This window comes from Rhincodon typus, unplaced genomic scaffold (assembly GCF_021869965.1).
Source record: "Rhincodon typus isolate 14 unplaced genomic scaffold, sRhiTyp1.1 hic_rhity00001985, whole genome shotgun sequence".
Classification (NCBI taxonomy): Eukaryota; Metazoa; Chordata; class Chondrichthyes; order Orectolobiformes; family Rhincodontidae; genus Rhincodon; species Rhincodon typus.
Window position 1 is genome coordinate 10,295 of NW_025967623.1, and position 14,706 is coordinate 25,000.

General features: G+C 37.9%; 1 protein-coding gene across 1 annotated transcript; it reads right to left on the minus strand.

The window, feature by feature from the left end:
* Window positions 1–1,311: 1,311 nt before the first annotated feature.
* LOC125481400 (D-amino-acid oxidase-like) lies at window positions 1,312–14,136 on the minus strand (the record flags this gene model as incomplete). The annotated part of the gene is made up of 4 exons (XM_048592894.1): window positions 1,312–3,682; window positions 8,315–8,413; window positions 8,535–8,652; window positions 14,054–14,136. Coding segments are annotated over 4 exons (426 nt in total), but the record flags the coding sequence as incomplete, so codon positions are not given.
* Window positions 14,137–14,706: the final 570 nt, after the last annotated feature.

Consider the following 14,706-nt stretch of genomic DNA (forward strand, 5'->3'; position numbering starts at 1 on the left):
GTATCACACTGTAGGTTAATAATTGTTGCTGATTCTGAATCAGTACAGTGATAAACATCAGGTCCTGGATTACTCATGAGCATCACCACAAGAGATTTATTAATTTAAACTATATTAAAAACTCAGAATATTTGGGTGGTGGTTATAAACTGTTTGACTTTGTGATTCAAGTCAGCTCTCGATTCCTCAATAAATTTTAGCCTAAAACGCACTCTTGGTTAAGTTGTCATAAACCATGCCAAATCCTTGGTTGCTACCCAGCCTTTAATTTTCTCTTGGTCATGTTACTTCATGTATCAACCAACTGAATCCGTCAAACGGATGATACTTGTAACTTGCACTAACAATTGGAACATGCTCCTTGATTAGGCGTCAGCCTGTTATTCACTCCAAAGAATTATTTTTGCTGACTTAATTGCTAAGGGCACTTATTAGCATTGATACTGCATATTCTTTTCGTAACCATGTTAGCAACCTCAAAGTTCATTGTACTGAAACTGTGTAATATTAGTTATAGTAGACAGAATGAACATACAAATTAGTTTTAGTTTTAGTTTTAGTTTTAGTTCTGTTACTAATACCATTGTACAATTACGGCCAAAACATTTATGCAAATCTATGAAAGTCAAGTGGAAACAGGCACATATCTAGGAAACTTTCATTTATTTGCAAATTTCATTCTGTTCAAGTCTACAACCTTTGCCAAATATATTCTGGGAAAGGAGGGCAGCTTTGAGCCTATGTCCTTGGTTTCCTTTCTGCTTACTAATGAGCAGGAAGCATCCCCAAACAAACTCCATTGCATTATTAGAGGGGGCTTAGGTCTGTATATGCATTGGGGTTAAGGTGAGTCTGTGTTGCAGGTATCACTTTGTGCTTGTTTCAAATTGTGTTTGTGAATACCAGTCTCAAATAATCCAGCTTTCCTGTGAGGTCTTTTTATTCCAAACTATAAGAATGTGTTCAACGTAAGTTCAAATGTGAACTTCATAGCATATTAATAAATTAATGCTGTGCTTTGATAGTCATTGTGCACCTACAGATTGATTGTGTTTATCAGGTGAGTACTGTCTCGTGTTCGAATGTATTTTACTTGTTCTCGAAGCATTGAACTGGAGCATTTTACTGTTTACAAAATATATGCAGTGCTTGCATGACAACCTGTCACTGGTAAACTTTTTTTTGATTTGATGTAAATAAGCTTCATAGCAACAGAACAAAAATGTACTTAATGATATTAATGTTTGCATTGCAATATGAAAAGATAATTTTATTAAATAAAGATTCTTTTTGTATTTCATTTAGGTTTTATTGAGATCTTTTGTAATGAATTTTAAAATTTTTTATAGGTGAGCGAGTTGAATTAATAAATTCATTATTCCACATTAATATGTCAACAATATCAATTCACAATTTTTTTTGTTGCTAAGAACAATATTATAATACACTATTCTGTTTGGCTGAATCAATTACGTTAAAAAGATTAGTTACTTTTATCAAATAACTGTCTTGTTAATTCATTCCATACTGCTAAGGTGATGATGTAATAACACAGCTTCATTCTTCATTCTTTTACGTTCTGATTGCATGAAGGCTGCGCATTTTTTAAATTTAACATAACAATTACAATTGTGAAAAATCAAAAATACAGTATGAAAAATTATTTTTGAGTTGCATTCACATTAACTTGTCTTATTATTTGTCTTTAGTTCACTAAATTAATTCAAGGTGTTTTCAACACTGAAGTGTTTATTGATTGGATGGATTATGTGCAACCATTGCAGATCCCATTAAAAACACTTTATTCCTACTCGATAAGATTCAATTAAATGACAGAGTCATAAGAATTGTACAGCACGGAAAAAGACCTTTCAGTCTAGCTCATCCCTGCCAATCAGATATTCTAAATTAATCTAGTTCCATTTGCTACGAATCACAGCAAATAAAATTCACAGTAGCACAATTTAAATGCAAAAAATTCTGCAAGATAATTCAGGTTATGGTTACTGCTCCATGCGTAAATTGCTGATTTTTTAAAAAAAAATTGATTAACATAATTAAAAAATTTAAATACTAATCTTTCCTCCTATCATTTGTCAGGATAGTTAATCAGGACAGACCAAAACAAACTGGGATATCCAGACAGCCTAGGTTAGTTAAAAAGAGCAGTGCTCTGGTCCACCTATCAAGTCTAAAATGTAGACTAGAAAGAAACAAAAATCACAATTTAAAAAGAGTAAAAGAAGGAACAAAATCACATTAATACGAATTTGTACCACTGCACTGTGCCATAGAGTGAGTGGCACAGCGATTCCCTACTGCAAATTTCCAAAGTTCACCAGCGAGTATCTGGCATGAATCATATGCACATTTCGCATCAATTTTCAAGTCCCAAAATGGGGTTACAATGGGAGAAAGCTTGGGAAGCACTATGTTAATGATTTAAAGCTTATTTGCATAACATTTGGGGGTATGAAGTGCTGAAGCCATTGTATTTTATGCTTTAATAATCTGTCTCATTGAACCTTTTATAGGTTGCAAGAACAGGAGTTTCCTTTTCATAAACAGTTGTGAATGGGTTTTTTTCTGAGTAGTGTTACCCTTGCCATTGTTACCATATGGTTCACTCATTCTGCCCATAGTGTATACTTGGCAAATGAGCAGAGAAGGGCGATAGGTTTTAATGAAGTGGATGGGTAGGAACAGTAGTAGGCACTGAGGCTATAAGGGACCAGGAAGTTGGGTGGCAACATAAGATGGCACCAAATTGAAATGGAGAGGGGATAGAAGGCACGGAACTGGTACTGGTTAAACCTTTTGAAAAGATTCCCAAATCCAGACTATTATTCTTGACACCTCCTCAACAAGCCAGCCCAGTTACATTAAAATCGCAGATGCTAGGAGATGACTATCTTCAAACAGGGGAGGCAATGGCCTTGTGGTATTATCCTTAGACTATTAGTCCAGAAACTCAGCTAATGTACCAGGGACTTGAGTTCAAATCGCACTGCAGCAGATGGTGGAACTGAATTCAATAGGGAAAAATAGCTGGAATTAAGAATCTACTGATAACCGTGAAACAATTGCCAATTATTGAAAAACCCATCTGGTTCACTAATGTCCTTCAGGGAAGGAAGTCTTCTATCCTCACCTGGTCTGGCCTACATGTGACTCCTTGCACACAGCAATATGCTTTACTTTCAAGTGCCCTCTGAAATGGCCTAGCAAGTTACTTATTTCAAGGGAAGCTAGGGACAGGAAATAAATACTGGCCAGGTAGCGATGCCCATGTTGCACAAATGAATAATTAAGAAAAAACAAAATGCAGTGTAAGGATTCACCACTCATATCAATTTCCTGAGCCAGTGAAATTTGGGAGCACCAAAAATGGGGGCAGAATCTGCCTGCCATTTTTAAATGGCTTGGGAGGCTTTCCAACTCATGAAAATGTGGGTTGACAAGTAAAAGTTTCTTTTTGTTTTGGGGCCATTTATCATCATCATTTGAAGAAGCGGAAGTGACAGTATGGAAGAAAGGTAATTGTGACTTTGAATCATTACAACTGGGATCTCCAGCTGGGTTTCTTCTCTTGAAGGATCCTTCCAAAGATGTTTGCTACTTCCATGGCACAGCCCCAGTGAATAGTCAGGCCATAACCCCCGTGACCATAGTTGTGGATCACCTACAAGATCAAGAGACCATGATTGAACTTGAAAATTTTGGTCCTGCTATGCACCAAATCAAGACACAATATGATTGAAGATCACTAAATTAGATACCGAAAGAAAAAAATTGCAAGCTGGAAATTTACAATACAACAGAAGATGCATACAGGTAGTCATCCTATAACACAACAGTTGCATTCTTGTGTGACCTCGTGCTATAGAAAAATCGCACTGTAGAAAATAGTCATAGAAAATCATATTATAGGGAAATTGATATAGAAAAGTCGCTATACTGTACAGAAGAAAGTTTGTATTATCCAAACAGCGTCCACTATTCTTCAATCACATTACAGCCAATTCACGTTAACGAAACACGCGTTATAGCAGAAATACCTGTACATACATTTGACCATGCATTTAGGCAACACAGGTTAAAATTCTGATGAAGGGTCCCTTCTATTTTAAAGTTTAATTTGTAGTTCCTTCTTTTAAAGGTTGTAATGGCCCCACTTCGCACTTCCACTAATTTTGAATTAATGAAATGCACACTGCTATATTGTTCAGTGATCCTCTTTGGCAAAACCTAGTCAAAATAATTTAAGCTGTCGGTGCCTACTAGGTGCTATTTTGGTGATGTGCCACCAAGAGAAAATAATCTTCAGGCACAATCAAAATAACTCAAGGCATTTGCAGGCATCATTGCCACAGTTTGCTTGTCTGAACCTTAGAATTTTGGATCACACTGAAGCTCAGAGATAATATTCTGAGACAAGTGGATGTATTGCATTTGTCTGGAATCAGGAGGAGCATTCAGCTCTGTAAAATAAAAACATTAGACTATTTTTCCCATTGCAAGCTCTGACTAAAACAGATGAGTTGAGGAGTCCATGTCTACAATGAGTACAGGAACCTAATTTCAATATGAAAGTGAGTCTGCATCCATTTCAGGCAGAGACCAAGACACCAATTTAGCAGTGGCTTAAACCACCATGAAAAATCAGGCATGGGAGTCTGCACTACCAAACATGTTACTGTGCCTATTTCAGGCCCATAATAAAAGTACATGATCATTAACTTTACACTCCATTTTGTTTTGTGGAAATTCTGGCAAGTGTTTGTAAATGAAGTAATCTAATTTTACCAGCAGATGGTGATGTTGTATTTTATTGCAGTGACTCCTGCTGTAATGGTTTGTCATTTATCTATGTGATTTAAGCTATAGGCAGCTTTCTGAACAGCCTGCAGGATGACCAAATCTGTTGAAATAAAGCAAGGGACACTTCAATCAGGAGACAGACAGGAAAAGTTGAGTTGGGGCCACAATCAAATTAGCCATGATCATCTTGAATGGTGAGCAGGCTCAATGGGCTGAAATGCTCCTATTTCTAATGATAACCCAGCTGTGTGGGAAGGGGATATTATTTAAATGTGGCACATCCCTCACACCATTCTTCAAAAATTCTATTTATCTTAATTGTCTTCAACCAGACTGTTAGAAAAATTACAAATGTTCTTCCTTGTCAAGAGCCTGCAGGTCAGTCTCTCAGACAAAAGCTAACATCCCTGTTAACTGATATTGACACCAGATCTTTAAGTACAAATCTTTCATCACAGAAATACTAACTGATATTCTCTATTCCAATTAAAAGAACTACAGAATGATTTTAAAATTCAGAATCTACTGGTACTCACCCTCTATAAGGATGTTTCATTCCCAAAGGAAAGTAAGTTCACTTGAATCTTTGCATTGCCCTATATGCTGGGGCTCTGGAGGGCTGAATTTTCCCTCTGGGATCAGGAAACAGAGATTGAGATTGTTTCCATGTCCTGAAACATCCCCCAGGAGAAATAGTCATTTGTGATTTTGCCTATGGTAGTGAATGAATTCTCCATCTAATTAAGGATGGTGGATGGGCTCACAAAGCTGGAGGGGTAATTACAGGCCTACCAGCTTGAAACAAGCAGTGTGCTACAATGGTAGTAAGAAAGAGAGGGGCCCCTTCAAGATGGAGGCAATATCTCTAACATTTTGTATCTTTAAATGGCAATATAGATTTAGCACAAGATGACACGGTGTGATTGAGCAGTGGTAGGTAGGTGGAATCCTTCTACAAGGCTTCTCCTGGACTCAGAGGCAGGGACTTTTTAGGACTGGTTGGAGCATTGGCCTCCTGGCATGTTGCTGGAAGGCTGTGTCCACCTAAATTGGGTTCCACCCAATGTAAACTGTGAACTGCAATCTTACTGAGTCTACTCAGCACATTGCAGGGTAACTATCTGGCCCACAAATACATCTCTGCAAAATTATGTCGGAAATGAGATAAAGCTCACACACAGACCAACAGGGTTTATTCTTGTTCCCACCACTTCTGAATCCAACCTTGACATTCGTACTCATTTTTCAACCTTTCAGAATATTGATCAGGATGAATTTGCAATAGAATGATGAAATTCACACTCCTTCGTCATCAGAATTAAGTAGTGTTGCACCTAACCTACAATAATTAGGTAAAGTTCCAAGTTAGTTTAATGGGATTGACGGCTGTGTCACATTTCTCTTTATAATAATCAGCTTGTGCCACTGTTGCCTCCGAATCAGATGAGTGCAGCACAAACTCCATTGAACATGTAACCTAGGCTAATACTTCAGTGTAGCTCTGAGGATATGCTACCTTTTCAGAGAAGCTTACTTTCAGATAATTGTATAGAAATTCCTCAAGTGTTGTGTCAGGTGATATCAGATCAATGGAATATCTGATATTGAGTCCCATTGCAGTCAATAGAACGAAATATCAAGCTCTGTGTAGACCAGATAGCTAAATCCTCACTTGTCTATTCAGAGGAAAGAAGAAACTTGCTCTACACTGTTTTAAGAAAGCAGACATTTTGGTCAACACCATTTAAAATCAATATTTAATTAGTGATCCCTCGGCCTTTTGTGACCCCTTGCCATAAACATAAATTATCGTGTTTGGAAACAAAATTACAAGGCATAAGTAATTCATTGTCTTTGAATTGTTTTTGGTGTGTGGCGGGGGGAACGTGCATGTCTTTGGGAGTTGTTTATGATGGATGTATTTGTATTTATTTTATTATATAAACAAAGAGCTAGGTTCTGCTTATTTCTAATTTTTTGTTATTGTCACAGTGACTGTGCTGGGCAGTGTTTGTTGATTGGGTGATTTGGTAAAAGTAAAAAGAACTCAGCTAGTCTTCTTGGGATAGAGTAGCACCACGGGGGTTGCAGTGCATAATTTCTCTGATCTATGCCATTTTAGTTTGCCCCCTTGGTTCCTCCTTTTTGAATTTTGTTCCTGTTACATTTGCAATTTGTTCACTGGGCGATTTGTAAATTGAGCAGTAGGTTTCTTTGATCCATTGCCCCTGGTCATCAGCATTTGTTGTTTGTTAATTGGGTGATTGGGTAATTTTGTAAAATGAAAAGGAGAAATACAGTGAGGTTTCTTGAATAGGTGGGCATCAAGAGCTGGGGTGAATAATTTGCTACTCCAAAGACATTTTGAATTAGTTTCCCCCACTCCCTTTGTTTTCCCCTTTTTCGTCTTTGAATTTTATTTCTTCTAACACTGCTTCTGATAAGCAGGACTTGTTAATCGGGTGATTTATTACATTGGTGATTTATTTTTTAATCAAAGCGGAGATTGATTTCTCCCAAATGGGATCGGATGGTGGCGGCAGCTGTAGCTTCTGGATAAAGGATCGAGAAGGAACAGACAGAAACTGGTGTTTGTGGTAAATACAATAAAACTCACAATAAAATTTATGATAAAACTCTTGAGAATCTCTGAAAATCTTTTGCTGCCTAATTCAACCTATGAATATCAATCTGTTAAACAGTGAAGGGAGTGAATGTTAAAGGTAATGGATGAGTGCCAAACAAGCAGACTATTCATCTCTGGTCTCAAGCTTCCTAAGTGTAGCTGGAATTGCAACCAGCTGGGTAAAAAAGAGAGAATTTCATCACACTCCTGGCTTGTGCCTTGTAGATGGTGGGGCCAAGAGTTAGTCCGCGCAGAATTCATGATGTTGTATACACAGAATTTATATGGCTTGTCCAATTTGGTTAACGGTAACCCCCAGGATGTTGACAGTGGGGGATTCAGCCATGGTAAAGCCACTGCATGGCACGAGATCGTTAGATTCTCTCCAGTTGGAATAGGTCATTTCCTTCCAATAGCAAATGTTACTTGCATCTTATTAGCCCATGCCTGGATGTTGTGCAGGTCTTGCTCATATGGACATGGATTGCTTCAGTAATGATGAATGGTGCTGAACATCATTCAATTATCAGTGAACATCCTCAATTCTGCCCTTGTGATGGAGGGTGTTCTTGATCAAGCAGCTGAATATGGTTGGGCCTAGTACATTACACTGATGAATTGCTGCTGTGATGTCCTGGGATAAGATTATTTACCTCTGGCAACCAGCAACATTTTCCTTTGTGTTTGGTATAATGCGAACTAGCAGACAGTTTCATTGATTCCAGTTCTGCTAGGACTCCTTGATGCCACACATGGTCAAATTTATGTAAACAGCAGACACTCTTGCTTCACATCCAGAGTTCAACTCTTTTATCCATGTTTGGGTCACCATTTTTAAAATTTATTCTTTCTGATTTGGTGTCATACCTCAAATTTCTTTGGTCCCGCATTAAAGATTTGTCGCTCTATTCGAATCCTGTTCCGGGTAGGTCGAAGTCCAGTCCAGTCTTCAACAATCCTGGCATTCTGCAAGAAGTCATTTTCTTAATGAATTAATAGACATTCATACAGATGGCTTCCATGCGCTTATTATTCTCCACAAGAATTCTGATTTCCAGTATAGTGGAATAGAACTCTTAGAACCAACCTTCAAACTAGGTACAAGCTTGCAGGCACCTTCCCACACTATGTTGTGGTCTTTGGGGTCATTCTCCTCATTCCAATTCCCAAGCTGGAAGATTCCTCCCACGGTTACTAACCTGCTTCTAAAATTAAAAAAAAGCAAAACTGACAGCAAGGCAGTTTTCAAGTTTAAGGTGGCACTCAACCTTGTTAAATGCCAACAGTTAAAACGTTGGTTCCAGTCCAGCATATATTTTCTAGTCCATGTTTTATGCCACTTCACAAATCACAGAACTCCAAAAACACTGAATATTTGGTCACCCATATACAAATTTTCTCATCAAGTGCTCGCCAAATTATCACTTGCTCTCTTGTTTCATTTGGTCTCTGCATCCCTGCCGAATCCTACTCAATGATTACAGATCCTTTTTTCCCTTTTTGAAGTAAATTAATATATAAATAATAATTAACAACAATCAAAGCAAAAATCAAAATGCAAAGATATATTACTGTTTGCTTTATACAGTGTCCATTACAGTTCTAAATATCATTTTTCTAGTTTTTCTAATATTTTTTGGAGCTTGCTCCTTCCTTCGTGAAACAAATCAGAAGCTGACTACTGCTACCCACCAATATCAATGTGAGGATTTCTCTGTTCTCTAGCATCTATTTTAAAGTTGTAATCTCAATATGCAGTCTTTTTAAATTCATGCAGTTTGGTGCAGTTTTGCTGCCGCATCCTTTTTTAGAGTTTCTTCCAACATTTTTAATAAGGAAAACACCACATCTACCACCTTGTCAACAGCAAGAGTTCCTGCTGCTAGGTACTTCTCAAAACTCTTCTGATCTTTTTAGCTTCTCAAACTAGAGTGCTCAAACTTTACTTCCCGTTTCCAAAAGAAAAAAATATAAACTCCTGTACTGGAGAAGCCATCAGAGATTTGCACAAGAAGCATCAGTAACACAAAAAGGTTTAATATTGCTGGCATCTTCCAATGACGGAAATTAAAATATACAATGCTGCAATTTAAATTTTTTTGGAAAAGTTTTGTTCACCTGAATATCATCTGCTTGAGATTTTTCATATTTGTACTTAAATAAAAAAACCATAAAACTGTCATCTTGCCTTGTTTGGATGCTACAGTAATTCAGCTGCCCAATTAGTCTTTTCAATTCCTACAGTTCAATTGTGCAAGCCACTGCATCTTTTTATGAGACACTACTTTGACTAACTGCAATGGGGCTAACATTTTCTAAATAAGATTGCTAAGAGACACTTGATCATTCTGCCCGATAGCCAGTCTGTGTATTTAAAAGCCATTGAAGTCTGACTTCAAATTTTGAATTACGTTTTAAGCCCTTTTATGACAATGTTTACAAATTCACTGCTCCCACATCATAGAGTTATACAGCACGAAAACAGACCCTTTGGTCCAACTCATCCGCACTGACTAGCCATCCCAATCTGACCTACTCCCATTTGCCAGCATTTGGCCCATATCCCTTGAAACTCTTCCAATTCACTTACACATCCAGATGCCTTTTAAATGTTGTTATTGTACTCACTTCCAGCACTTCCTCTAGCAGCTCATTCCAGACATGCACCATCCTCTAAATAAAGGTACCCCTCAAGCCCCTTTAAATCTTTCCCCTCTGACCTTAAATCTATGCCCTCTAGTTTTAGACTCCCTGACCCTGGGGAAAAGACCTTGGCTATTCACCCTTTCCATGACCACCATGATTTTATAAACCACCATTGGGCCACTCCTCAATGTCTGACACTCCAGGGAAAATTGGCCCAGACCATTCAGTCCCTCCCTATAGCTCAAACCCTCCAGTCCCAACAACAGTCTTATAAATCTTTTCTGCACCCTTTAAAGCTTTAACAACATCCTTCCTATAAAAGGGCAAAGAGAATTGTACACAGTATTCCAAAAGTGACCTCACCAATGTCCTGTGCAGCCACAACACTGTCAACACTCAATGTTATGACCAATGAAGGCAAGCATGCCAAACACCTTCTTCACAACCCCGTCCACCTGCGACTCCACTTTCAAGGAATTATGCTGCTGCACACCTAGGTCTCTTTGTTCGCCAACACACCCCAGTGTCCTACCACCTACCATGCATGTCCTGACCTGGTTTGCCTTACCAAAATGTAACACCTCACAGTTATCTAAATTAAACTCCATCTGCCACTCCTCAGCACATTGGCCCATCTGATCAAGGTCCCATTGTACCCTGAGATATTCTTCTTCACTGTCCATTACACCACCTATTTTGGTGTCATCTGCAAAACTACTAACCAAACCTCCTATATTCACATCCAAATCATTTGTATAAATGACAAAAAGCAGACAAAAAAAAATCAACATGCATCATAAAGATCCCTGAAAGGTGCCTCTCATGGTAGGGTCCAGTTTCAACTGAGGACATCTGGTTTTTAATAAGAAAGGCCTTCCTGAAAAGTACCAACTCTAGAGGCAGCATTTGGGCCACATATGAATTAATTTAATTTATGGAAAGGCTGTCCCTTCTGCATATGATGTCTCTTTAGAAGGGTGAAGAACTCTTCCCTTTTGAGCTGATCTCCCTGCAGAAATGCAGTTTTGATGTTAATTGACCTCCATCGCTAAACATCTGTTTTTTGTAAAACTAAGAAAATTTTTAAAATTGCTGGGTGATATTGTAAGTGAATCTACTCTTCCATCTTGGTCCCCCAACTTATCTTCAAACCATCATGCCACTATCCTTGCTTTAACCTTATATGTCCATAAGGATGTACGTATTCCTCCATATCCTTTATGCAATAGAACTGGCTGTCCCCTATATGATACGTCTGTATACACCCCACATACTGCTGTTTGGCAGTTTTTATGAATGCCTTCTAATTTGTTTGGTGGCATTCACACCTATACTCCAAAACATCAGCCTGAAGTTCTAGGTTATCAGAACAGTGATATTACCACATTCCCACCATCTTCGCTATATGGGTTTCGGCTCCTGGTGAAATTCCTGGTATGTACTATATTCTTTGACTTTAAGATAGGTCTTCTATCTCACCTTCTATCATTTTCTGGATGTTACTGTTTGATCTGGTCCTCCGATTAAAATGATTCCTTTCAAAAGTGTGTGATCTTTTTTCTAGGGGCATGTTTGCTCCCTGAGCCACTGTACAAGTTTACACTGCATTTTCTGTTCTCAATTTTTGTTCGTCATGTTCCCAATCCAGAATCTTAACCTACCATTCCTCATGTTATACATCAAACTAGCTGTTATATTTTCCAAAGGCCTTCCCTGCTGTACTTATCACAGACAGGTTTCTTCACTGACCAGCTCCATCTAGTAAATATTTGACTGTAGTGTCTACTTTTTGAAGTTGTCCATTGGGACCCATTGTCTCATTGATTAAAGAAACCTGTTCTGATAATCAAATAAACTGCCAATTGCAAAGGTTTGATCCTCATACCTGGTCAAGGGATACCTGATTCCTCATCACTTTCTACAACTCCTTTACAATATGCATATTTGTAATTCATACCCAGCAACCTTGAAAAGTATACCCAAACTATTTCCCATGTTGTACAATTATTATTGTCTTTATAATAACCTTTCTGTTCCCCATCACTTGCCTCCAACCCAATGCCTCCCACTCATCCTGGCCTACCTTAAACACGTCATCACTTACGAGGAGCTGTGAAGGAGGGGGTGTTGTTTGCCTTTTCCCGATATTTCCTCTCCTACCGGGGAGCTATTAGAATGGAGGTACAGTTCAGCGTTTCTAAAGGAGGTCTAATGGAAATCTCTGGTCAGAAATGTGAAGCTCTGTTGTTCGTAGAGTCTCAAGAGTTGTACAGCACGGAAACAGATCCTTCAGTCCAACTTGTCCATGCCGACCAGACATCCTAAATTAATCGAATTCCATTTGCCAGCATTTGGCCCATATCCCTATAAACCCTTCCTATTCATGTACCCATCCAAATGCCTTTTAAATGTTGTAATTGTACCAGCCTCTACCACTTCCTCTGGCAGCTCATTTCATACACTCACCACCTTCTGCATGAAGCTGCCCCTTAGGTGCCTTTTAAATCTTTCCCCTCTCACCTTAAACCTATGCCATCTAGTTTTGGACTCCCCTACCCTGGGGTAAAGACCTTGGCTATTCACTCGATCCATGCCTATGATTTTATACCCTTCTAGAAGGTCACCACTCGGCCTTCAGGAAAATAGAATCCATAGTGGCAATCTGTATGTGATTATCACTCCTCAGAAAATCCAATCCATTATGCTCAAATTTGCACTAATTCTCTAAATTCATAATTACCAAATTGTCCTCTATTATCAATGAGAAATTTTGCCATTCATTCAAATATGGCACGTTTCCAGCATGTTATCCACAATTATTTTCTTATCTTTATCAAGTATTATTGTCTGCTGACTAAATCTGGTTGCCAAATCTACAAAAGTATAAAATGAAAATGCTTTTCTTCATTCCAATCTTTTAAAATCCATAAAACCGAACCTCCTCAGGTTGGAAACAGTTAGTGCTGATGCATTTGCCCTAGATCACACAGGCATCCAGAAGCCACCACATCCTGACATCATAGCACCTTACTTGCCCTGCCATCTTTATCATGTGTAAATTAATTTATTACTTTTACATGATTATTATATAGTTAAAATCCCTTCTAGAATCATCAGATTTTGTTAGTGTTGGTAAAGTTTCTATCCTTAATAGGACCTTACAAATACAAATAAATAACCTTTGTTTTTAAAGATAAAGAGAAAAAACACTCACCCAGCATTCACTTACCTGTTTCCTTGTGACATCACACTTTGATGCTTTCTCTCAAATGGATCACTTCACAGACTGAGACCTTGCTCCAGTTAACTATTTAACTCTAACCCTTGTCACAAAAGTTTAGCTGATAGACAGATCATTATATGGAAAGTGACAAAGCAATCCTGAGTCTTTGTTCATCAAGTACCCCAGCTTTTCTGAAAGTAACGTGAAAAGATACAAAAGATACAAGAGGACTGACACTTCCCTGCAGGGAAGAAAGGAACGGTAAAGAACTTATCCATCCTGCTTTTTCATATCTCATAGCTTGATTGCATCCACCAACACTGGTACAGGGGTGGACATTTCAAGAAAAAGGGGCTCATCCTGAAATAAAGGAAGACTACTTTGTCACTGCTTTGTCCTGTGAACAAAATTCTTTCTGGATTAGTATGTTTATAGACACAAGAATAACTAGTTTATAAAGCTCTGTCACAGCCCATTTTGCCTACATATTCAAATAAAATGTGCAAAAACAAATATAGGAAAGTCAGTAGAGCCGAGGCGGGGAAGAAGGACAGAAACAATCAAAATCAACAATAATGATGCCTGACAGGAAACAAAAGCAAGGAACAAAATTCCAGAGGACTGACAATTGGAGCATTTATTTATTTTCTCCATTCAAAAAAAACTGCTCTCCCATCAACGTTCATAATAGTTACCTTTGTAGCTTTCAGTCCTTTAGGTGATTTGTTTATACTTACCCTGGTATAATATATGGTTTGGTATAAATCCCAGCCTTTTGATCATGTGACAGAATGAAGTGCTTTATCCATGGTGCATAAACCTGATAAAATAATTTTAAGTCAATAAGATATGAAATGACTGAAATACTGGGTAACTTGAAATAAGTGAAAAATATTGTACAACAGTATTTCAAATATATTGGGAGCAAATACTAGGACTGTGGTAAATTATTTGCCAAATTATTACTACACAAAAATAGCAATCTAATATTCAGATATTTTCAGCAATGTTAATGCAGCATACATTCTTTACCAAGTTTTAAATGGTGTTTCAATGGAATAAAATTCTAATTAACCCAACTGTAATGGGTGAATTCAAGTAACTTAAATTATGAAAGGAATATTTTGCTAATTTGCTAGCATTGGTTCCCACGCATCAGGTTGTTTCAGATTAGCATTTATGCCAAACCCGATTTGTCACTCACATTGCTTTCAGTAGAGGCACTCGAATAATTATTCTGTTGTGATAATTTGCATGTTAACACAACTATCACACGTGGTTTATTATGTGCAAGGGTGATAAACACCAAGAAATTCATGGAACTTCCGCATTCTAGTTACAGATACACATTAAGAAATATCTTAGTGAAAGCTTTTGGCTCTCTCTTGGT